Genomic DNA, 23,969 nt, shown 5'->3' on the forward strand with positions numbered 1-23,969 from the left:
TAAAATATATCATATATTATATATGATATATCATCTATATATTATATAGTATGTTAACTATGATAATATAATAGAAAAATATATGATATATTACATCAAATAAATGATATATATATATATATATATATATATATATATATATATATATATATATATATATATATATATATATATATATATATATATATATACACAGGCTGGTTATTGGTCAATAAAGCATTGATTAAAAATAATCATCATTTGCAATATTGTGCTGACAGGTTGACAGACAGACAGGTTGACAGACAGACAGGTTGACAGACAGACAGGTTGACAGACAGACAGACAGACAGGTGGCCTGTCTCTCGTCAGATATCGCGACAGCTCATCTAAATCTCAGGTACCTAAACACGAAGGTGTCGCACACGCGCCCTGTCCGCGCCTGGATTCTGCGCATGCGCAGTGCGTCCTAACCGAAGCGACGGCGCTCGAGCCTCCGCACCGAACAGCTGGAGCAGAACCGGAATAAAACAACGGAACCACCGCGGATCCACCGACCCGGAGACCACCGAGCCCCGGCCGGACAGCCAGCGGGCCAGCGGCGGGGAGAAGGCGGGGGCCGCGCGCAGGCAGGCGGGGTCTGCAGCCCGGAGCCTGCCTGTCTGTCCGCCTGCACACGGTAAGACAAAGCGCCTCGGACGGCTCGCAGCACCGAGTCCGAGACCGAGTCCGGGACGGCGCCGCGGTCCCGGACTCGGTCCGGCGGTCCGGCAGCACCGACAAAGCGTCGTTGACTCGATGTCTTCCTCCTCCAGGCTTCAGCGACATGGCGGCGGGGAGGTCCAGATGTTGGCCTGCTGATGAGGCTCCATGATCCGATCCCCCACGGCCTGACCCAGGACTCCAGTCCCTGTAAGGACCTGCGGGGACAGACCGGGAGACACGGAGGGACATGTATAGTGCACACAATAGTGCACACAATAGTGCACACAGAGGACATGTATAATACACACAGAGGACACACAGGGACATTTATAATGTACACAGGGACATTCATGGTGCACGGAGGACACACAGAGGACATGTATAATACACACAGAGGACACAGTGACATGTATAATACACACAGAGGACACACATACATGTGTAATACACACAGAGGACATGTATAATACACACAGAGGACATAGTGACATGTATAATACACACAGAGGACATGTATAATACACACAGAGGACATGTATAATACACACAGAGGACACACATACATGTGTAATACACACAGAGGACATGTATAATACACACAGAGGACACACATACATGTGTAATACACACAGAGGACATGTATAATACACACAGAGGACACACAGGGACATTTATAATGTACACAGGGACATTCATGATGCACGGAGGACACACAGGGACATTTGTAATAGACACACAGAGACATGTATAATACACACAGAGACATGTATAGGACACACAGGGACATTTATAATACACATAGGGACATTCATGGTGCAGGGAGGACACACAGAGGACATGTATAATACACACAGAGGACATAGTGACATGTATAATACACACAGAGGACATGTATAATACACACAGAGGACATAGTGACATGTATAATACACACAGAGGACATAGTGACATGTATAATACACACAGAGGACATGTAAAGAGAGACATATAGAGGTGGAGGAGAGACAGAGAGGACATATAGATGACAGAGAGAGGACATTATGAGGTAGACAGGACACAGGTAGGCGACGGGAAAAGAGACAGGAGGACAGGAGACAGGTGGACAGGAGACAGGTGGACAGGAGACAGGAGGACAGGAGACAGGTGGACAGGAGACAGGAGGACAGGAGACAGGTAGACAGGTGGACAGGAGACAGGTGGACAGGAGACAGGAGGACAGGAGACAGGTAGACAGGTGGACAGGAGACAGGAGACAGGAGGACAGGAGACAGGTGGACAGGTGACAGGAGACAGGAGGACAGGAGACAGGAGGACAGGTGACAGGAGACAGGTGGACAGGAGGACAGGAGACAGGAGGACAGGTGACAGGAGACAGGAGGACAGGAGACAGGAGGACAGGAGACAGGAGGACAGGTGACAGGAGACAGGAGGACAGGAGACAGGTAGACAGGAGGACAGGAGACAGGTAGACAGGTGGATAAGACAGGTAACAGGTAAACCTTATTGTCTCAAAGAGGTTTCTGTTTAGTTTCCTGGCAGTTTGGATGTAACCGAGACTGAGAGGACGACATGATGTCCCCGAGGTGGACCCGTCTACCTGCTTCGCCGGTCCTGGTCCTGCTCCTGGTCCTGGTCCTGGTCCTGTCAGGTTCGGCGGCGGCGGCCCGCTCTGACAGGAACATGGTGTCAGAGGAGTACGTGGGCGCCACGGTGAACGCCACAGTGCTGGACGGACGGGGAACCGCCGTCCACATGATGAGCAGCGACGACGGGACGTACGGACAGAACTCCCCAAAGGTGGACACCAGGGGGGTCGTCATCGCACCTGCACAGCATCACGGAGGTATGACATCACACCACACCTGAGGTCACATCACACACTTACATATGTATGTATATACGTGTGTGTGTATATACATGCATACATATGAAGGTGGGCTGAAGGTCAAGGTGTCTGTAGTCATATCTGTAGTAGTATAAGTAGTATTATCTGTAGTAGTAGAAGTAGTACTGGGACACTGCGGCGCTCAGGCTGAAGGTCTAAGCTTCTCTGCTCTCAGGTCAGATTACAGTCACTGAAGGACACTGCAGCTGAGCGCTGACTGTCTGCAGCATCTGAGCTGTGATATCTGGTCTTTCAGTAGAACATTCTAGACCTTTTAGTCATGGAACTTCCTGTTTGACTTTAATAGAACATTCTAGACCTTCTATGTATAGAACTTCCTGTTTCATAAATAGACTTCTGTTGAAGTCAAACAGGAAGTTGCATACATAGAAGGTCTAGAATCTAGACCCTCTCTGTTAATCCTCCTGTTTGACTTCAATAGAACTGTCTAGACCTTCTCAGAAGTCTAAGTATGAAACTTCCTGTTTCATACTTAGATTTCTGTTTAAGTCAAACAGGAAGTTGCATACATAGAGGGTCTGGGTTCTAGACCCTCTATGTATGCAACCTCCTGTTTGTCTTCAATAGATCATTCTAGACCTCTTCATGGAACTTCCTGTTTGATTGGTGATCAATTTATGAAACTTAATCTGATTTCAGTGTTGATACTTTATACGATACGACATTAATAACATTCAAAAAGATAAAACATTCAAATTAAAACATTTGAAACTATTATATAAATGAGAAATAAGCACAAGGAGGAACGTCAGAACATGCCTTCAGAATGTAATATTCATTCTTTGCAATGAAGCAGTAATTCACTTAGTCAGCGTGGGCTGTGTTTCAGTGGTGGACCGGCAGGGCTGCGACCCCGGCACTCGCTTCCTGGTCCCTCCTCGGAGCGTCCACTGGGTGGCGCTGCTGCAGAGAGGAAACTGCACCTTTAAAGAGAAGATTCTGAAGGCGGCCGCCTACAACGCCACGGCCGTGCTCATCTACAACAACTCCACCGACAAGACGGTCAAGATGGGGCACGAAGGTCAGGAAGTGCACGTTTCACTCACACACACATTAACGTTATAAACATCCTTCATTTATCGCTTTAAAGCAACAGTTCAACATTTATTTAAATCCTCCTCTTCTCTGAGAGTCAGGTGTTCAGATGGACATCATTCTCTTGTGTATGTGCGCTAAAAGCTTAGCATACAGACTGGATATGGGGAAACAGTTAGCTTAGCATGAATACTTGAAACGAGAAAACCGTTAGCTTAGCATAAAGACTGGAAACAGGAAAACATTTAACTTAGCATAAACACTGGAAATGGGGAAACAGTTAGCTTAGCATAAAGACTGGAAACGGGCAAACACTTAACTTAGCATAAACACTGGAAACGGGGGAAACGGCTAGCTTAGCCTGGAATGTGTTGTCCCTGAGAGGAAGATGATGATGAATATGAGCGTTTGTGAAGAGATTTCATGAGCATCAATCCTGTGATCTAAATATAGAGGGGAACTTGTCATTAATTGATGAGAGGGGTGTGTGTGTGTGTGTGTGTGTGTGTGTGTGTGTGTGTGTGTGTGTGTGGGTGTGTGTGTGTGTCTGTGTGTGTGGGTGTGTGTGTGGGTGGAACTGTTTCACTGTTGTCCAGAGTGGTATTGGTATGATGTTGCCAGTGTAGTACTGTTATATTGCAGTACAGTTACTGTGTTTTTACTAGTTCCACTGGTTCTCTCTGTGCAGGTACCGGTGACACGGTGGCCGTGATGATCACAGAGGTGTATGGTAAAGAGATCCTGGCACACCTGGAGAGGAACCTGACGGTCCTGGTCAACGTGGTGGTGGGTCAACGTGGTCCCACCAAAAACATCAACCGAGGCTCGCTGGTCTTCGTCTCCATCTCCTTCATCGTCCTCATGATCATTTCGTCAGCCTGGCTCATCTTCTACTTCATCCAGAAGATCCGCTACACCAGCGCCCGTGACCGCAGCCAGGTAACATGCTAATAAACTACTCAGAGGCTAACGCTAAGGCACTGCTCAGAGGCTAACGCACTGCTCAGAGGCTAACGCTAACTCACTGCTCAGAGGCTAGCAGGCGCTAACATACCTCTAATACATGTAAACGCACCGCTAACATACAGGTAACTCATAGCTAACACACTGCTAACAGGCTAACACACGTCAACATTCCTACACACATTCACATACAGCTAGCATACAGCATACACATAGCTAACACACCACTATAATACCAAAACAAAGCTAACATGCTGGAACACCTCTATTAAGCTAACACTCTCCTCTCCTGCGCCTCCTTTCCTTCCCTCCTCCTCTCTTTCCTCCCTACCCTTCCTCCTCCTCTTCTTGTTGAGATGAATCATTAATATTTAATGAGATCTCTCCATCTGCTACAGAACAACCTTCACTTCACCTCCTTCAGTCTGACAGGGAGTCAGCATCTAGTAGTATTCAGAGTACTGTAGTAGTATTCAGAGTACTGTAGTAGATGTTGTACTCTTACACGTGACTCTGTGTCCTCCGTCTCTCAGCGTCGTCTTGGTGATGCAGCGAAGAAAGCCATCGGGAAGTTAACAACGAGGACGGTGAAGAAAGGAGACAAGGTAAAGACGTTGTCTCTGTTCTTCTTCTTCTTCTGTGGTACTGAAAGAGCGTCGTCACCGTTCATCAGTACAGACAGTATTTAAGGGAGGAGGACCGGCTGGATACATGGTGGGCAGTAGGACCCAGAGGTTTCAGGTGGTGTTGTTGACCTTCAGCGTGCAGATGAAGCAGTGATGGATGTGTACTCTGACACGAAGGTCAGAGGTCACAAGATGATGGTGAGGGAAGATAAACAAAGATATCAATCACATCTGACGAGTCGCTGAGAGGAATTTTAAAATGGCAGGAGACTCTGAATAAATACAATAACAACAAATAATCAATAACAGTTCATAATTTAATCAGTTATCAGTTGTCTCTTCATCATCTTCGTGTGTTCTTCTGTCTGTGGCAGGAAACCGATCCAGATTTTAACCACTGTGCCGTGTGCATCGAGGCGTACCAGCTGAACGACGTGGTTCGCATTCTGCCCTGCAAGTAAGACTGAAAACACACTCTGACTTTATTATCACACTATTTTAGTGTCATGGTGTCTCGCAGCCAGCGTCACCAGTCAGACCAGTGTCACACAGATGTGTTGCAGAGGTCAGCCCTGTTGCTTCTGATGGTTTGATGCCCGTGTCTGCAGACATGTCTTCCATAAGGTGTGTGTGGACCCCTGGCTGAACGAACACTGCACCTGCCCCATGTGTAAACTCAACATCCTCAAAGCTCTCGGCATCATGGTGAGTCGTTACTGACAAGAGCAGCACGGATACACCAGGTGTGTTGTTAACAGTCAACGTCTCCTTTCTCTCTGTCTCCTGTCTCCTGTCTCCTGTCTCCTCTGTCCTCAGACCAGTCTTCCCTGCGTGGACAGCGTGGTGTTGGATGTGGAGCGTCTGGGCGTCAGTCAGGCGTCCGGTGGCCAGAGGGGGGCTCTGGGTGACAGCAACCAGCCGGCCATCAGCCTGGAGCCGCTCAGCGCCCCCCACCCTGAGGCCACGCCCAGAACACCTGCTGACATCAACATCGCTGTGACGAGTAAGACTCATGGCGTGTTTACCTGTCGGGCAGAAGAACCATGCAAGTTTACTGTTAGGACAACTAATCACCACAGGCAACTTTCCTTATTTGAAAGACATCTTTACACTGTCATCTGGCAACTTTACAATGGTGTAGAGCAACTTTACAATGTTGCAGGGCAACTTTACACTGTCATATGGCAACTAAACAATGTTGCAGAGCAACTTTACGCTGTCATCTAGCAACTTTACAATGTTGTAGAGCAATTTTACAATGTTTTGATAGAGCAATCTTTACACTGTCATCTAGTAACTTTACAACGTTGTAAGAGAGCAACTTTACACTGTCACCTAGCAACTCTACAATTTTTTAGAGCAGCTTAACACTGTTAAACATAAATAAGTGGATCATCGAGCAGAAAGGATCTGAATAGGATTCAAAGAAATTAAAAAAGTGATCATTTAAAACTTAAGTTAAAGACCAGCACACATTAATATAATTCTTTACTTCATGTTAAAGAGGATCCGGCTGCTCTGTCAGGCTGAATATTTTTCATTCGTTGTGTGCTTTGCTGCAGTGTCTCTCATTGTCCACTAGGCAGAGCCAGTGTATGTGCACATTGGTAGATTGCGTCACTCGGTCTGCTGCCATGCTGATGTTTGGAGACTGTAAATCCTTTTTGACTGTTTCCTGTCTCGTCAGGCGGCGGCCACTTCTTCAACAGGAACTCCATGTCTCCTCGCAGCGTGGTCTATGAGATGGAGCTGCCAGACATCCAGGCCTCGCTGGACCTTTATGACGACAACAAGTCCTGAGGCCCGTCGTCATTGTTACGACCTCCTGCCGCCTCCACCTGCTGATGGACAGACAGCCTGTCATGGGCACAGGATGTGTGTTTCCTGTCGGGGTGGGGTGGGTGGTTCTGTTGGAGGGTGGAGGTGAGGGGGGGTTCTGATAAAGACAACTTTGACGAACTTTCAAACATCATTAACACATCATATTTCCTTCAGACTGAACATGGAGTCTCTTCCCTGGTCAGGATCCGGATCTAAGTTCTCGTTCACCTTGACACTCAGAGAAGGGAAAAACGGCCGGTTGGTGGTTCAACTTGTTTAAACACTATGTAAAAGAAATAATTCCAAGAACTCGACTCCAGACCTCGACTGCAGTCCAGGATCCAGAACCAGAACCAGGTTACTCTGGTAGACCTGGAGGTGATAGCAGAAAAGATCCTGGAAAACTTCCAGTCCAATCAAAGAGCTTTCGTGTTCTTGGAAAAGAGTTTCTGGGATCGGTCCTGAGTTCCTTGAAAAGTTGCTGAGCACCTCCAGAAAGTTTCTGGGGCCCTGGAACCAAATCTTTAAATGCTTCCAGGAAAGGTACCGAGTTGTTAAAAAGGTTTTTGTGATTTTGGAAAAGTCCCTAAAAGGTTCCTGTTAAGAGGACCTGATTTCCTAAAGAACGTTCTTGGTTCTCAAAATGGTCCAGAGTGCCCAAAGATGTTCCTTTTAAAAAGTGTCAGCGCTCCATAACGTTCCAGGCTCTTGGAAAAACAATCTTAAAGAGTTGCTTTGGTTCCTGGAAAGGTTTGTGAGTTCCTAATGATATTCTTCAGTTCTCAGTGGTTCCCTGAGCTGGTTCCCTATTCTTTATAAAAGAAGACCCCAAACATTTAAATACGATTCTTGAAAAGGTTCTTGAAGGCCCAAAAAGATCCATGTGTTCCTGGAAACATTTCCTATGACCGAAGAAGGTTCTGAAGCTTCCTGGAAAGGTACCTGAGCTCCTCAATAGGTTTAGAAAATAGTTATTTGCTGAAATATTGGGTTCTCCAAAGACTTTTTAGTTCTACAAAGGTTCTTCAAGTTGTTCTTGAGTCTTGCAAAATGTTCCTGTTTTCCTGGAGAATGGCTCAAATAATCACCTCTGAGACTATCTTCCCAGAATCCATATGGACCAAGAAACCAAGAAACTCAGAGGATGTGAACCCAGAAAAGGTTTCTTTCCATGTTCTGATCCTCATAACTCTGGGGTCTGTTTGAAGACCTGGACCTGGATCAGAATTCTTCTTCTTCTTGAGATACTGTCTGAGGGGTTTCTTCCTCACCCGACTGGAACCAGGACCAGTGGAAGACCTGGATCTTCTGTGGAGACTCTTGAGGAAAACACTCGTGGACTTTGCGCTTGCCGCATCCACGAGGTTGGGGAGCAAAGTGACGTCAAACCATCAGACACGTCCCTTTTGTGGGGGGGTTCTGTTCTTCGCCAAATTTTTTAACTACGCGGCTGTGGATTGGTGTAGAAAACGGGGAACTTTGAGAAGCTTCCAGAAAGTCCGATTGCCATGAGGAGAAACCCACGTGGAGTACAAAAGATCCAAACTTTCGTCCCGATTCCACGTCAGCTCATTTTTGTGCAACTGTCCTTGCGTAAAGTATAACCGAGGCTTCAGTGTTAACGCCCCTGTAGCTAAGACATGTTTCTCTGTAGAACAAAGAGACGTTCCATTTAAAGGAGCAGGACAACATTTCAGAAAATACTCTCGTTCTCTGTTTCTTTGAGATGAGGTTCCTCAGGGCGGCGTCCCGGGTCCCCTGTCCTTCATATTAAAACCTTTAGAGATTTTAAACTTCAACATGTATTAAACCCTCTTGACGAGAAGGTGAGTAGCCTAGCTTAGCACAACGAGTGTACACAGGGAGAAACTTAGCCAGGTCAAAAAAGAAAATTAAAGTTAAACAACTTCAAGCGGTGTGTGAGCCAATGAGAAGAGAGTCTGACGGGGGTCACTTCCTGTACTGCCACAAACTGTAAGCGAAACACATGTAGGCTCACATTCTTCATGTTTTTTTTAAAGTTTTATTTAAATGAAGCTTAAACTGTGGTGTGGATATTACTATAATATATATATATATACATATATATATATATATATATATATATATATATATATATATAAACATTGTCGATATTTTTTTTAAGGTGAGGTCATCTTTACTGTCTCATATCAGCTGCACTTTGTTAGCTTTTAGCTCCCACAACAGGAAACAAAATTGAATGTTGGCCTCGACCCGCTAACGTTATGAACATGACCTTCAGCTGGACTCTTCCTATTGGCTGGCAGACCTTTAGCTGGACTCTTCCTATTGGCTGGCAGACCTTTAGCTGGACCTCCTGCTGTGTCTGCTTTGGTTTGTACTCCAGAGAACCAGAGTGTCTCCTGAAGTGTTGGACTCTCCTTTAAAGATGTATTAAACGGCTTCTGAATTACTCAGCGTGTAATAATATGCTCCAGTGAAGGGGCTCCATATTTAAAAAGCATTATACAATCTATAACCTGACTGATGGATCAATATTATCTCTGAAGTGACCTGGTCTGTGTGTCACATGGCGTGATGGAGAGGATGTGTGATGCTTTCAGTCCACTGTGTCTCTTACTGCCTCAGCATCTTTGTGTCATTAAAGTGTCATTATTGCCTTTAACGTGCAGCCGCCTCAGTCTGTTCATCTGTGCTCATTCAACTCACATGAGATGAGAATGTGACTGAAATATAAATGAGAAATATGTTAATTATTAAATAATAAATAAGTTAAGATGAAAGAACACAGTAGTCAACTAGCTTCCTGGAGAACAGGAGAGAGTCATCTTGTGAAATTTATCTTTAGTTAACATATTTATTTAATCATGAATGCTTCAGAAGGGGCAACGTGTTTATTCCCCCTCTCTGACGTAATGACGCACCGTACGCAGAGGGCGTGGCCTACGCGTCAGACCCGGAAGTGATGTTTAGTCAGCAGACTTGTTGAAAACAACAACATCAGCTCGCTGCTTTTTCGTCCGGTGGTCGCGGTCCTTTCTCCCGGTAATCGCGGTCCTTTCTCCCGGTGGGTTGCGGTCATTTCTCCCGGTGGGTCGCGGTCCTTTCCCTCGGTGTTTCCCCGGTGAGGGTGAGCAGGGAGCGGGATGTGGATCCAGCCGGAGGAGGTGCTGCTGGCCGGAGCGCTCTGGGTCTCTGAGCGGGCGAACCCGTTCTTCATCCTGCAGAGGAGGAAGGGACACGGCCGTGGAGGGGGGCTCTCTGGTGAGTTACTTCCGGTCCGCTAAGTCCACTACAGTCCACTACAGCCCAATACAGTCCAATACAGCCCACTATAGACCTCTATAGTCCCCTACAGTCCGCTATAGTCCGATACAGTCCATTACAGTTCACTACAGTCCATTATAGTCCACTACAGTCCACCATAGTCCACTCCAGTCCATTACAGTCCGATACAGTTCACTATAGTCCACTACAGTCCACTATAGTCCATTACAGTCCGATACAGTTCACTATAGTCCACTACAGTCCACTATAGCCCATTACAGTCCGATACAGTCCACTATAGTTCACAACAGTCCACTACAGTCCGCTATAGTCTACTATAATTAAATTCAGTTTATTTTATATAGCCCAAAATCACAAATACAAGATGATCCTCTGAGGGCTTTACAAACTGTACTCATGACATCCTGTCCAAGGACCTCACATCGGATCAAGAACTACTCCCTGAATAAAGACAGTAAAACCCTTAAAATGGAAAACAGGAAGAAGCTTCATAGAGCAACAGAGGAGGATCCTCTATCAGGATGGACAGAAGCAACATGTCATGTGACCAGATTAAGCAACGTTACCGCACATTACATGAATATGACAGAAACTATTCATATAATGATGAGTAGTATACACATGGTACATATAATGAGTAGTATACAGATGGTACATATAATGAGTAGTATACAACTGGTACATATAATATGGGGCTATAATAGTCCACTACAGTCCACTATAGTCTGCTACAGTCCACTATAGTCTGCTACAGTCCACTATAGTCCAGTATAATCTGGGTCTGAGGGGTCTCCTGGTTTCTGTCCCTGCCTCTCTGTGGTTCGGTCTCATGGTTTCTGTCCCTGCCTCTCTGTGGTTCGGTCTCATGGTTTCCGTCCCTGTCTCTCTGTGGTTAGGGCTCCTGGTTGGGACTCTGGATGTGGTTTTGGACTCCAGTGCCAGAGTGGCTCCTTACAGGATCCTGCTGCAGACCGCGGACTCTCAGATCTACTGGAACGTGGCCTGTGGTAGGTCAGCGGCACCAGGACCCCTGTGACCGGCTGAGTGTGTGATTGTCGGTTGTTGACCCTCAGTAATGTCCTGCAGGCTCATCCAGGAAGGAGATCACGGAGCACTGGGATTGGCTGGAGTCCAACCTGCTCCAGACCATCTCCATCTTTGACAACGACGAAGACGTTACCACCTTCGTCAAGGGGAAGATCTTGGTACGTCTTTTCCCGTTTGATCCCTCAGGTTGTGTTCTCTTTTTCTTGCGATCCTCTCACTGAGTGATGTCATTTCCTGCAGGGCATCATTGCGGAGGAGAACCGGCTGAAGCAGGGGGAGGAGGAGCAGGAGGAGGATTGTGGGAAGTTTCGAGAGGCGGAGCTAAAGATGAGGAGGCTGTTCGGCATGCCCGAGGAGGAGAAGCTGGTGAATTATTACTCCTGCAGCTACTGGAAGGGCCGAGTGCCGCGGCAGGGCTGGCTCTACCTGTCCGTCAACCACCTATGCTTCTACTCCTTCCTGTTGGGCAAAGAGGGTATGACCGGCCAATCACAGGAAGGAGTTTAATGATGTCATCTTTACCAACTGTGCAGGAGGAAACAGGATAACACAGTGTTTTACTCCAAACACACCACAACAACTTCCAAGTACCACAATACATTTAGACTTCTGATGTTTCTTCTGGAGTCACTTGAACACAGTTCTGTATTTACTAGGAAGTAATTCTCTAGTTACCTGCAATAAATACCTGAAGGTAGTGGAGTTACCTGAAGGCACCAGGGGTATATACACATACCTGAAGGTACCAGGAGTACATATACATTTCTGAAGGTAGCAGGGGTACACGTACGTACCTGGAAGTAGAGGAGTTACCTCAAGGTACCAGGAGTACATATACATACCTGAAGGTAGTGGATTACCTGAAAGTACTAAGGATGTATATACATACCTGAAGGTACTTTTGGGGTTACTTTAAGGTACATATACATACCAAAAGACAGTGGAGGTACCTGAAGGTACCAGGGGTACATCTGTGGTGGGTTAAATAAGTATTGAACACGTCACTCAGTATATTTCTAAGCTGCTATTGATATGAAATGTACACAAGATGTTGGTAAAAAGAAGAAAACCAAACATCAAACCAAACAAATAAGTTCATAAATCCAGTTAGCTGTAATAAAATGGAATGACGCAGGGAAGAAGTATTCAACACGCTGACTGAAATGGATTTAAAACTTGGTAAAAAAGCCTTTCTTGGTTCAAATGTCTCCTGTTTGGAGAAACTAGCCTCATGCGTCGCTCGTCTTTGTGTGTCTTCAAATCTTCAATCTTCAGAGGGAACTTTGATCTTTAGTTATTTCCATAGATTTTCTATTGATTCAACCTTATTGTTGCAAACATACTGATGCATTGGTTACAGAAGGGTTTCTAAACGTCTGAATGTTCCAGCGAGCATTGTTGGGGCCGTAATCCGCAAGTGAAAAGAACATAATTTCACCATAAACTGGCAACGACCAGATGCTCCTGGAGAGTTGTTCAAGAGCCAAGAACGACTCGAGAGCTTCAGAAAGACCTGGAATAAGAAGGTCCAACAAGTAGTCACCAACACCTGCATGCACACTCTTTGAAGGTCATAATGCACCATGTTGGAGGTCACATGGCCCCATAAAAATAAAAAAACACCAGACCAGCAGTGCAGCTGGAGTCGGGAGCATCATGTGGTCACCTGACTGGAATCTGGAAAGACCCAAAGATCAGAGTTCCCACTGAAGCCTCGAGATTTGAAGACTGTTTGTGTGCAAGAATGAGCCAAAATCACACGTAAGCAATGCATGAGACGAGTGCAGGCGACTGCAGCTCAGAGGTTAGCTCTGGTTAGCATGCGGTTAGCATGCGGTTAGCATGCCGGTCTTTCACTCGGAGGATCCGTGGTTCCTGCCCCACCCCCATTGGTCCTTGTTGATGTGTCCTAAGCAAGACACGTGACCCTGGTGGTGCAGTGTACTCATATACTTCTCCTCCTGGTGGTGCAGTGTACTCGTATACTTCTCCCCCTGGTGGTGCAGTGTACTCGTATACTTCTCCTGGTGGTGCAGTGTACTCATATACTTCTCCTGGTGGTGCAGTGTACTCGTATACTTCTCCTCCTGGTGGTGCAGTGTACTCATATACTTCTCCTGGTGGTGCAGTGTACTCGTATACTTCTCCTCCTGGTGGTGCAGTGTACTCATATACTTCTCCTCCTGGTGGTGCAGTGTACTCGTATACTTCTCCTCCTGGTGGTGCAGTGTACTCGTATACTTCTCCTGGTGGTGCAGTGTACTCATATACTTCTCCTGGTGGTGCAGTGCACTCGTATACTTCTCCTCCTGGTGGTGCAGTGTACTCGTATACTTCTCCTGGTGGTGCAGTGTACTCATATACTTCTCCTGGTGGTGCAGTGTACTCGTATACTTCTCCTCCTGGTGGTGCAGTGTACTCATATACTTCTCCTGGTGGTGCAGTGTACTCATATACTTCTCCTGGTGGTGCAGTGTACTCATATACTTCTCCTGGTGGAGCAGTGTACTCATATACTTCTCCTCCCAGTGACCCTGGTGGTGCAGTGGACGGAGGTGACCCAGCTGGAGAAGAACGCCACTCTGGTGTTCCCGGAGAGCGTTCGCGTCAGCACGCGTCACACCGAACATTTCTTCTCCATGTTCCTGAACATCAACGACACCTTCAAGCTGATGGAGCAGCTCGCCACCATCGCCATGCGCCAGCTGCTGGACAACGAGGCCTTCGCCGCCGACCGCTCGCTGCCCAAGCCCTGCAAGACGCTCAGGAACGTCTCTGCGCTCAAGAGGTACCACTCTGTTCCGTAACCGTGCACCTGATTTCAAGTTGTGGGTCCCAACCGATAAAAGGATTGTGTGCACGTGAGTAACGTATGGAAGCCCATTTCTGACACACAAAAGAAAAAAAAGTTAGGACCAAAAAAAACATTTAAAATTAGGACTTTTTTTTAAATGAGGACAATAAATAAATGTTAAAAAATATCAACTTTTTTTTTTTTTTTTTTTTTTGGTCATATTTTTTTTTTTTTTTTGGGTCCTAATATTTTTTGTTTTGTTTTTGGTCATCATTTTTATTTTATTTTTTGGGGTCTATATATATATATATATATATATATATATATATATATATATATATATATATATATATGTGTGTATTAGGTCATCATTTTTTTTTTTGTATGTGTGTGGCAGAAATGGGCTTCCATAGTAACGTGATGCGTTCACAGAAACAGCCTGGGCAACTCTGTCGTGGGACCTTTGACCTTTGACCGGGTTTCCCGTTCTTGTCGTCGCTGCAGGGATTTGGATGCGCGGGCGAAGAACGAGCGCTACCGGATGATGTTCCGGCTGACGCAGGACGAGCGTCTGGACGGACACACGGACTGCACGCTGTGGACGCCGTTCGCTAAGATGCACGTGGTGGGACAGCTGTTCATCTCCAACAACTACATCTGCTTCAACAGCAGAGAAGAAGACTTGTGTCAGCTCATCATTCCGCTCAGAGAGGTACACCACTCATGTGTCTTCAATCTGTCTTTATTCCATTGTCTTCATCTTGTGGTTCTTACCCATGATCCTCTGCTCCCCAGGTGTCCATTGTGGAGAAGGCGGACAGCAGCAGTGTCCTGCCGTGTCCCGTCTCCATCAGCACCAAGAACAAGATGAACTTCCTGTTCGCCAACCTCAAAGACAGAGACTTCCTGGTCCAGCGCATCTCAGACTTCCTGCAGCGGACGCCCGACAGCTCGTGGGGCGACAGCAGCCCGCTGTCTCTGATTGGCCACTCGGTGCGTCGCTCGATTCACCGCGCAATGCATGCTGGGTAGATTTGGTTCCCGACTTGCTCTCAACGATAATCTCACGAGAGCGAGGCGGCCGCGGCAGCTCTCCACCGACTGCCTGGCCCAGTGCATGATGGGAAACGCCTGGCTGTCCCACATCAGAGAGCTGATTGGCTCTTAGATCTGACACAAACACCTCGTGTTGTAGAACATTATTATTTATGTGTAGTTTAATACTTAAAAATGGATTGTTGACTATTAGTCTCGTGTTTAATATGAAGACAGATCTTATGTTGATGATAATAAAGATTATTTATATAACATATCTAAACCAGTAGCAATGTATTTAACAGGCAGATATAAAGGAACAAAGGATGCAGCTACACACATTTATACATGAATATATATTCACAAACACTGAACGAGGTCAGTAAACTACAATTAGCCTACAGATCTAACAGGAAGTGGCTGTTCGGTGACTTCCTGTGTAGCTGAAAACTGTCGGTCTGCTTTCCAGGCGAGAAGCGGTTCATCTGAAGTCGAACAGTGTGTAGTGACAGTGTGTAGTGACAGAGTGTGGTGACAGAGTGTGGTGACAGAGTGTGGTGACACTGCCACCATGTGTCTGGGAGGTGTAACAGCGTCATGGTTCTGATGGGTTCTGATGGGTTCTGATGGGTTCTCCTCAGGCGTCCTCCAGCGGCCCCTCCTCGTCCTCGTCTTCGGGGTCCGAGTCCGTCCACAGGCGTCACTTCCACCCGGCTCTGCCCACCGCCAGCCAGGGTCTGCTGCAGCTCTACCAGCAGGACGCCCCCGAGGACCTGGGGCCCAAAGCCGTGAGTTCAAGTCCCAACGGTTCTGGTTGGAGGTGTTTGGTTATTGATCAGACTGACGTGTGAACGTGTGAAGAGAAGCGTCAGACTGAGGTACATTCTGACTTACCCCATCTCTCCTTCCCTCCTTCTTCCTTCCCTCCTGTAGATGAAGGAGAAGATGAAGGAGGAGGCGTGGAACATACATTTCTCAGAGTTTGGTCGCGGGGTCTGCATGTACCGGACCTCCAGAACCAGAGACCTGGTCCTCAACGGCATCCCTGAGCGCCTGAGGGGGGAGCTGTGGCTGCTGTTCTCTGGTGAGCCCATTCACCCGTTCATATCCATGTGTTCACTCCATGTCCACATGTTCACTTACTCCTTCATATCAATGTGAACTAAGAGTTTAGTTCATTCACTCCTTCATGTCCAAGTGTTCTCTCACTCCTTCATGCCCAAGTGTTCTCTCACTCCTTCATGCCCAAGTGTTCTCTCACTCCTTCATTTCCAAGTGTTCACTCACTCCTTCATATCCACGTATTCATTCACTCCTTCATGTCCACGTGTTTAACCCTTCATTTCCACGTGTTCATTCACTCCGTCATATCCCAGTGAACTGATGTGTGTATTCACCCTTTTATATGGAAGTGACCTGACAGTGTGCATTCACCCCTTCATATGGAAGTGACTTGACAGTGTGTATTCACCCCTTCATATGGAAGTGACTTGACAGTGTGTATTCACCCCTTCATATGGAAGTGACTTGACAGTGTGCATTCACCCCTTCATATGGAAGTGACTTGACAGTGTGCATTCACCCCTTCATATGGAAGTGACTTGACAGTGTGTATTCACCCCTTCACATCTCAGTGAACTAACAGTGTGTATTCACCCCTTCATATGGAAGTGAACTGACCGTGTGCATTCACCCCTTCATATGGAAGTGACTTGACAGTGTGTATTCACCCCTTCACATCTCAGTGAACTGACCGTGTGCATTCACCCCTTCACATGTGCCTGGGAGCAGGGGCGCAGAACGAGATGGCGGCCCACCCGGGGTACTACGCTGCGCGGGTGGAGCAGGCCATGGGGCTGTGCTCTCTGGCCACCGAGGAGATCGAGCGTGACCTCCACCGCTCCATGCCGGAGCACCGCGCCTTCCAGAACGAGACGGGCATCGCGGCGCTGCGGCGCGTCCTCACCGCCTACGCACACCGCAACCCCGGCATCGGATACTGCCAGGTGAGTTACCTGGAGTTCTGATGGTTGTGTGTTCTGTGCGTGTGTGAGATACAGAAGTGATGCCAGAGGCATTGCAGCATAAAGACCTCCACCCTCCTCGTTGCTCCTTCAGGCCATGAACATCGTCACCTCCGTCCTGCTGCTCTACTGCCCGGAGGAGGAGGCCTTCTGGCTGCTGGTGGCGCTGTGTGAGCGCATGCTGCCCGACTACTACAACACCAGGGTCGTAGGTCAGTGACCACACGGGGCCAAGCCATGCAGGTGGAGGGGTCAGCAGGTGGAGGGGTCAGCAGGTGGAGGGGTTGACAGGTGGAGGGGTTGACAGGTGGAGGGGTCAGCAGGTGGAGGGGTTAACAGGTGAAGGGGTTAACAGGTGAAGGGGTTAACAGGTGTTCTCATGGCGTGTCCTGGCTGCAGGTGTTAACAGGTGGAGGGGTTAACAGGTGAAGGGGTTAACAGGTGAAGGGGTTAACAGGTGGAGGGGTGAACAGGTGGAGGGGTTGACAGGTGGAGGGGTCAGCAGGTGGAGGGGTTCACGGGTGAAGGGGCTAACAGGTGGAGGGGTTAACAGGTGTTCTCATGGCGTGTCCTGGCTGCAGGTGCTCTGGTGGATCAGGGCGTGTTCGAGGAGCTGACGCGAGGCTTCCTGCCTCTGCTGTATGAGCACATGCAGGACCTGGGCGTGATCTCCACCATCAGCCTGTCCTGGTTCCTCACGCTCTTCCTGTCCGTGATGCCCTTCGACAGCGCCGTCCTGCTGGTCGACTGCTTCTTCTACGAAGGAATCAAGGTCACCTTCCAGGTCAGACTGCTCTTCCCTGACTACCCGTTCATGTTCCAGTGAACTACTCACCGCCGCTGTGTAACCGCTGCGTCTACCTGCAGGTGGCGCTGGCGGTGCTTCATGACAACATGGACGCACTGCTGGCCTGCAGCGACGAGGGAGAAGCCATGACCATCCTGGGCCGGTAGGAGCCCAGACTGCATGGACAATAAATCAACCTGAGCCATCATAAAATGTGCTTATGGTGTGTGTGTGTGTGTGTGTGTGTGTGTAGATACCTGGATAATGTTGTGAACAAACAGACTGTGGCTCCTCCCATCCCTCACCTGCACGCCCTCCTGACGAGTGGAGACGATCCTCCACCTGAGATTGACATCTTTGACCTCATCAAGTCGTCCTATGAGGTCAGACTGACTCTTTATGGTGATGACGCGTGAGCTCCCCCTAGAGGCCAAACCAAAGCACTGCAATGTTACCCTGAAAGATTCATGCAGCCACAGCGTCTCTGTCTAACTCCTGCAGCCATAGCGTCTCTGTCTAACTCCTGCAGCCACAGCGTCTCTGTCTAACTCCTGCAGCTCCAGCGTCTCTGTCTAACTCCTGCAGCTCCAGCGTCTCTGTCTAACTCCTGCAGCCACAGCGTCTCTGTCTAACTCCTGCAGCCACAGCGTCTCTGTCTAACTCCTGCAGCCACAGCGTCTCTGTCTAACTCCTGCAGCTCCAGCGTCTCGGTAACATCTGTTTTTCCTTCTCTGAGCAGAGGTTCGGCAGCCTGCGCTCTGATGTCATCGAGCAGATGAGGTTCAAGCAGAGGTTAAAGGTCATCCAGTCACTGGAGGACACGGCCAAGAGGAGTGTGGTGGGTCAGGGTTAGGGTACTGCGGGCTAAATGCTAACATTATAGTGTACACACAGTATTTATGTGTGTGTGTGTGCAGGTGAGAGCGATGATGACGGAGTCCGCCTTCAGTATCGAGGAGCTGGAGGAGCTCTACTGTCTCTTTAAGGTTTCTACTTTGGACCTTTTCCTACCTGACTCACAGTAGTGTGTGTGTGTGTGTGTGTGTGTGTGTGTGTGTGTGTGTGTGTGTGTCCTGTGACATCATCACATTAACACACAAACATTCTGATGCGTGTGTGTCGTCTCCTCAGTCCAAACACATGAACAGCTGTTACTGGGGCTCCATCCCCTGGTCTCAGCGCCATGACCCCAGCCTGCCGTACCTGGAGCAGTACCGCATCGACCCGGCTCAGTTCGGCCAGCTGTTCAGCGCCATGGCCCCCTGGGTCTGCGGAGGCCACACCTCCACGCTGTCGGCCCGCCTCTTCAGGCTGCTGGACCAGAACCACGACGGGCTGGTCAACTTCAAGGAGTTCATCACCGGACTCAGTGAGTCCAGAGGCGACTGTAGAGGACCCGGTCCGACTGTAGAGGACCAGAGCCGACTGTAGAGGACCCGGTCCGACTGTAGAGGACCAGAGCCGACTGTAGAGGACCAGGTCTGACTGTAGAGGACCAGAGGCGACTGTAGAGGACCAGGTCTGACTGTAGAGGACCCGGTCCGACTGTAGAGGACCCGGTCCGACTGTAGAGGACCAGGTCTGACTGTAGAGGATCCGGTCCGACTGTAGAGGACCAGGTCTGACTGTAGAGGACCAGGTCTACAGGTGTAATGTTATCAGAGTGTGTGTGTGTGTGTGTGTGTGTGTGTGTGTGTGTGTGTGTGTGTAGGTAGAGTGTCAACAGAGTGTGTGTTTGTGTGTCTGCAGGTGGAATGTTCCACGGAGACATGACAGAGAAGCTCAAGCTGCTGTACAAGCTCCACCTCCCACCAGGTACCTGCTGTGTGTGTGTGTGTGTGTGTGTGTGTGTGTGTGTGTGTGTGTGTGTGTGTGTGTGTGTTGTCGTGACAACAATATTAATAATTAGATTATTGACTCTGATTTCTCGCCAGCAGTCTGGAGCCTTGTTTATTGTTTGTTTGTTTGTTTGTTTGTGTTGCAGCTCTTTGTCCGGAGGAGGCGGAGTCTGCCCTGGAGGCCACACACTTCTTCACCGAGGAGGAGCCACAAGGTAAAGTACTAGCTTACTGCAGTGGTTGTACTACTCCTACTGCAGTACACAGTGTACTTGTGTTTGTTGACACATCACAGATGACCTCAGCTGTTTGGAGGACAAACAAATAAACAAATAAACAGTCGACTTAAAGAGCTGAATGATTCATCAAAGCTCCTCATTCACGTTTCAATGTTTCTTCTCACTCAACGCTGCTTCATCTCTTCTTCTTCTCTTCTTTCTTCTTCTACTATTTCTTGTCCTTTTTTTAATCTCCATCTCTTCCTCGCCACCTTCTTCTTCTTCTCCTCCTCCTCCTCCTCCTCCTCCTCCTCCTTCTTCTGCCTCCTCATCCTCATCCTTCCTCCTCCTCTTCCTCTTCCTCCTCTTCCTCCTCCTCCTCCTCCTCCTCCTCCTCCTCCTCTTCCTTCTTCTTCTTCTTCCTCCTCATCCTCATCCTTCCTCTTCCTCCTTCTTCTTCTTCTTCCCGTCTTCCTCCTTCGTCTTCTTCTTCTCCTCCTCCTCCTTCTCCTTCTCTTTTGAACCTCCCCTCCAGACTCCTCCCTCCTCTCTGAGCTGGACATGTTGGGACAACAGGAAGTGACATCAGGTTTGTGTCTTTGTGGTTTGAGGAACCCTGACTCTCTTCAGACTGAAGCTCCAGGTGGACCCAGGTGGGTCCACCTGGAGCTTCAGCTCTGTTCCATCCTTCCTGGCCGCCAGAGGCAGCTCTTAACCCCGGATGTCTTCTGTGCAGCACACGCAGGTCTGGTCTTCATGTCGCTGTAGCCTTGTAAGCATCGGGCGTGTCTTTAAGACCGGCTGCTTTAAGAGCATCGAGACAAGCTGCTCCTCTTAGGGGCCGGTTTCTGACGGTAGATGTGAGTCTTTTTTACCCGAGCAAATGTCTTGTTTGTAAGTAAATCATCTCCAAATCTTTGCTCACAATTCAAGAAATTGCTCTCTCAAAAAAAAATGCTCTAATAAAGAAATACGCTCTCAAAACTAAAATTTGCTCTCAAAACAAGAAATTTTCCCCCCAAAAAAATTTGCTCTCCAAAAAAAATTGCTTAAAAAAAAAAATCCTCTCAAAAAAAAAAAATGCTTAAAAAAAAATTGCTCTCAAAATTAAAATTTGCTCTAAAAAAAAAATTGATCTCCAAAAAAAATTTACTCTAAAAAAAAAATTGCTTAAAAAAAAATCCTCTCAAAAAAAAAATTCTTAAAAAAAAATTGCTCTCAAAATTAAAATTTGCTCCAAAAAAAATTTGCTTAAAAAAAAAATCCTCTCAAAAAAAAAAAATTGCTTAAAAAAAATTTGCTCTCAAAAAAAAATTTAAAAGTAAAAAAAAAAACCCCTCTTAAAAAAAACCTTGGCTAGCAGCCAACGTTCTGGTGTAAAGAGGATCCTCGCTTGGGCTACCTCGATGCTACGCTAACTCTGGCAGCTAGCAGCCAACGTCCTGGTGAAGAGAGGATCCTCGCTTGATGAAGATGAAGTCGCTTCTCCTGAGCCTCCTCCCTGGTGGCATCAGATAAAGACCGGACCTGCGTGTGCTAAGCCGGGCCTCTGGCGGCAGGAAGGATCCACAGAACCGCTCGTTGTTTCACCTGTGCTGTGACATCACTGATGGGGGCGTGGCCAGATGATCAGAGGGAAAGATCTGTCGCTTTAACTCACAGTTTCAACTCCTTTATTCTTTTTCCCCATCTCACCTTCACGGGTAAACTTTCACTCCCTTGTTTTGTGGGGATGATGATGATGATGATGATGATGATGATGATGAAGGTCTGTCTGTTTGTGCAGGTGAGAAGGGGAAGGATGGAGGCGAAGCCAGCGAGGAGAAGAAAGGTAAATGTCCACCCTGTCAGCCCACTGGAGTGAGAACCAGGCTCAGGTTGATGGTTCCACCTGACACAGGTCACCTGACACAGGTCACCTGACACAGTCACCTGACACAGGTGTGTGTGATGTTTCAGAGGAGAAGGTGAAGGACTACCGGTACTACCTGAGAATGTGGGCCAAAGAGAAGGAACCCAAGACTGAGACCATCAAAGACCTGCCCAGGATGAACCAGGTGAGGAGAAGACCAGGTGCAGGTGTAGTTGTGTTGACGTGCGGTGCTGAGTGTGTGTGTGTGTGTGTGTGTGTGTGTGCAGGAGCAGTTCATCGACCTGTGTAAGACCCTGTACAACATGTTCAGTGAGGATCCTCTGGAGCAGCAGCTGTACCACTCCATCGCCACCGTGGCCAGCCTGCTGCTGCGCATCGGAGAGGTCGGCAAGAGGTTCCACACCGGCGGCAAGAAGGCCGCCGCCGCCGCCGCTCAGGCTCCGCCCCCCGAGCCTCACGGGTACGAGGGTCCCGACGAGTCCCAGGTGTGCCGGGCTCTGGCCGACGCCCAGCTGGAGCCGGACGAGGAGGCCAGAGACGACGACGCGTCGATGTCGTCGTACTCGGTGGTGAGCGCCGGCTCGCTGCAGAGCGAGGACGGCGTCGACGACGACGGCCAGAGGCGGGGCAGCGTGCTGGATGCCGATTGGTCGATCACCTTCGAACAGGTGCTGGCGTCGCTGCTGACGGAGCCGCCGCTCGTGGACTACTTTGAAAAGAAGTGGGACTTCCAGAGCAAGATGGCCGCCTGTAAGGCGCAGAGGGCGGTGGAGCGTCAGACGAGCTCCAGCTCCGACCACGACCTCACTCAGCAGCTCACCTGAGTCACCTCCACCTGTCCACTCACTCACCTCCACCTGTCCGTCTAACCCTCGCTCACCTCCACAAGCAGGAAATAGATGTCCTCGTAGTTAAATAACCAGTTTCACCTAACAAGTACACCCTCTAACCGTAAGCTGCTTATCAACCAATCAGAGTATCAATCTGGTTACGGGACGGTCACAGAAAGGGGCGGGGTTTACAGCATCTGACCAATCACAAACAGGGACTGATGTCAGCAGAGCATTTTAAAAACTATATTATCAGAGAAATATTAAGAAGTTAAAGCCATAAATCAAAATAAAAGAGACACAAAGGAAGAACAGCTGGTAATAAATGTGTTTGTGGACTTTTAGTCTGAAATTATGACTTTATATTTGTGTCATATTATCTAATGATCGATGTACCGAGCTCTGATTGGTCAGTGGGCGGAGCTTCTATCTCCAGCAGCAGTTACCAGGGTAACCAGGTAAGAAGAGAGCCTCAGGAGAACATCAGGAACTCACAGACCAGGTGAAGCAAAACTACGGAAGCCTCAAAGTCCCAAAGTGTCACAAAGTAAAGAAACTAAATCAAAGTTTCTTAAAATCTGAAAGAAACTGAAGAAAGATTGATCTTATTATTGTTTGGAGGGTAAAAGTTTACCTGAGAAGAATGAATTTAATAACTTTAAATAAGTTCATTTATGTTTATTCACTTTTTTATTGATGTTAAGAAAATTAAACTTTAAAGACTTACATGAAAATGAAAAGTGATCTTAATGTAAAATGCTTTAAACTGTATATTAATGCAATCATATTACCTGTTTTACTTTATCTTGACGTCACTGAAGCCTGTTTCTGATGGCATCACTTCCTGTTGAAACGGAGGATGTTTTTATTTCGCTTTTAATGTCTATGTTGTCTAATAAATACTGGGAACAATTCCATTCTTCTTCTTCTGTGGTCTCATGTTTACAGAACAATGGGCTGCTGAATCAGCTAATCAGGTTTATTGATTAGTTACGTCATCAGCTAGACATTAAACCAGTTATTGGGTCTTTATAGCAGCAGCGCTGTGGTCCTCCGGCCGCCGGGGGGCGCTGTGGTCCTCCGGCCGCCGGGGGGCGCTGTGGTCCTCCGGCCACCGGGGGGCGCTGTGGTCCTCCGGCCGCCGGGGGGCGCTGTGGTCCTCCGGCCACCGGGGGGCGCTGTGGTCCTCCGGCCACCGGGGGGCGCTGTGGTCCTCCG

The 23,969-nt window shown here is 48.0% G+C and overlaps 2 protein-coding genes across 3 annotated transcripts; both read left to right on the forward strand.

Moving 5' to 3' along the window:
- The first annotated feature begins 453 nt into the window (after positions 1 to 453).
- On the forward strand, positions 454 to 7,095 carry rnf130 (ring finger protein 130). Its single transcript, XM_068604194.1, has 10 exons — positions 454 to 658; positions 795 to 891; positions 2,213 to 2,527; positions 3,420 to 3,611; positions 4,314 to 4,564; positions 5,122 to 5,193; positions 5,589 to 5,671; positions 5,823 to 5,919; positions 6,031 to 6,217; positions 6,902 to 7,095. Exons 3-10 carry the CDS (start codon positions 2,254 to 2,256, stop codon positions 7,012 to 7,014), a joined length of 1,269 nt encoding a protein of 422 aa, XP_068460295.1. The 5' UTR covers positions 454 to 658; positions 795 to 891; positions 2,213 to 2,253; the 3' UTR covers positions 7,015 to 7,095.
- A 2,895-nt stretch (positions 7,096 to 9,990) lies between these two features.
- LOC137804802 (TBC1 domain family member 9B) lies at positions 9,991 to 23,676 on the forward strand. 2 transcript variants are annotated; one of them, XM_068604192.1, is made up of 23 exons: positions 9,991 to 10,281; positions 11,202 to 11,312; positions 11,392 to 11,510; positions 11,593 to 11,827; positions 13,882 to 14,140; positions 14,651 to 14,858; positions 14,942 to 15,139; positions 15,823 to 15,969; positions 16,115 to 16,265; positions 16,973 to 17,187; positions 17,300 to 17,417; positions 17,787 to 17,989; positions 18,073 to 18,155; positions 18,246 to 18,375; positions 18,732 to 18,830; positions 18,910 to 18,978; positions 19,124 to 19,361; positions 19,742 to 19,807; positions 19,977 to 20,045; positions 20,584 to 20,637; positions 21,835 to 21,879; positions 22,008 to 22,105; positions 22,188 to 23,676. In XM_068604192.1, exons 1-23 carry the CDS (start codon positions 10,164 to 10,166, stop codon positions 22,743 to 22,745), a joined length of 3,591 nt encoding a protein of 1,196 aa, XP_068460293.1. In that variant the 5' UTR covers positions 9,991 to 10,163; the 3' UTR covers positions 22,746 to 23,676. The 2 variants fall into 2 exon arrangements, with proteins under 2 accessions (XP_068460293.1, XP_068460294.1); XM_068604193.1 differs by lacking the exon at positions 20,584 to 20,637.
- The last annotated feature ends 293 nt before the right edge of the window (positions 23,677 to 23,969 follow it).

The sequence above is a fragment of the Clinocottus analis genome, unplaced genomic scaffold (assembly GCF_023055335.1).
Source record: "Clinocottus analis isolate CAN_PGR_092001 unplaced genomic scaffold, fCliAna1.0.p SCAF_65, whole genome shotgun sequence".
Lineage (NCBI taxonomy): Eukaryota > Metazoa > Chordata > Actinopteri > Perciformes > Cottidae > Clinocottus > Clinocottus analis.

Excerpts from the sequence above, each read along its gene's own strand:
- rnf130 (XM_068604194.1), top strand. The coding sequence starts at position 2,254 with ATGATGTCCCCGAGGTGGACCCGTCTACCTGCTTCGCCGGTCCTGGTC. Across the intron at positions 5,672-5,822 it reads GTTCGCATTCTGCCCTGCAA|ACATGTCTTCCATAAGGTGT; the intron begins GTAAGACTGAAA and ends CCGTGTCTGCAG. Across the intron at positions 6,218-6,901 it reads CATCAACATCGCTGTGACGA|GCGGCGGCCACTTCTTCAAC; the intron begins GTAAGACTCATG and ends CTGTCTCGTCAG.
- LOC137804802 (XM_068604192.1), top strand. The coding sequence starts at position 10,164 with ATGTGGATCCAGCCGGAGGAGGTGCTGCTGGCCGGAGCGCTCTGGGTC. Across the intron at positions 15,970-16,114 it reads AGGACCTGGGGCCCAAAGCC|ATGAAGGAGAAGATGAAGGA; the intron begins GTGAGTTCAAGT and ends TCCCTCCTGTAG. Across the intron at positions 17,990-18,072 it reads GAATCAAGGTCACCTTCCAG|GTGGCGCTGGCGGTGCTTCA; the intron begins GTCAGACTGCTC and ends GTCTACCTGCAG.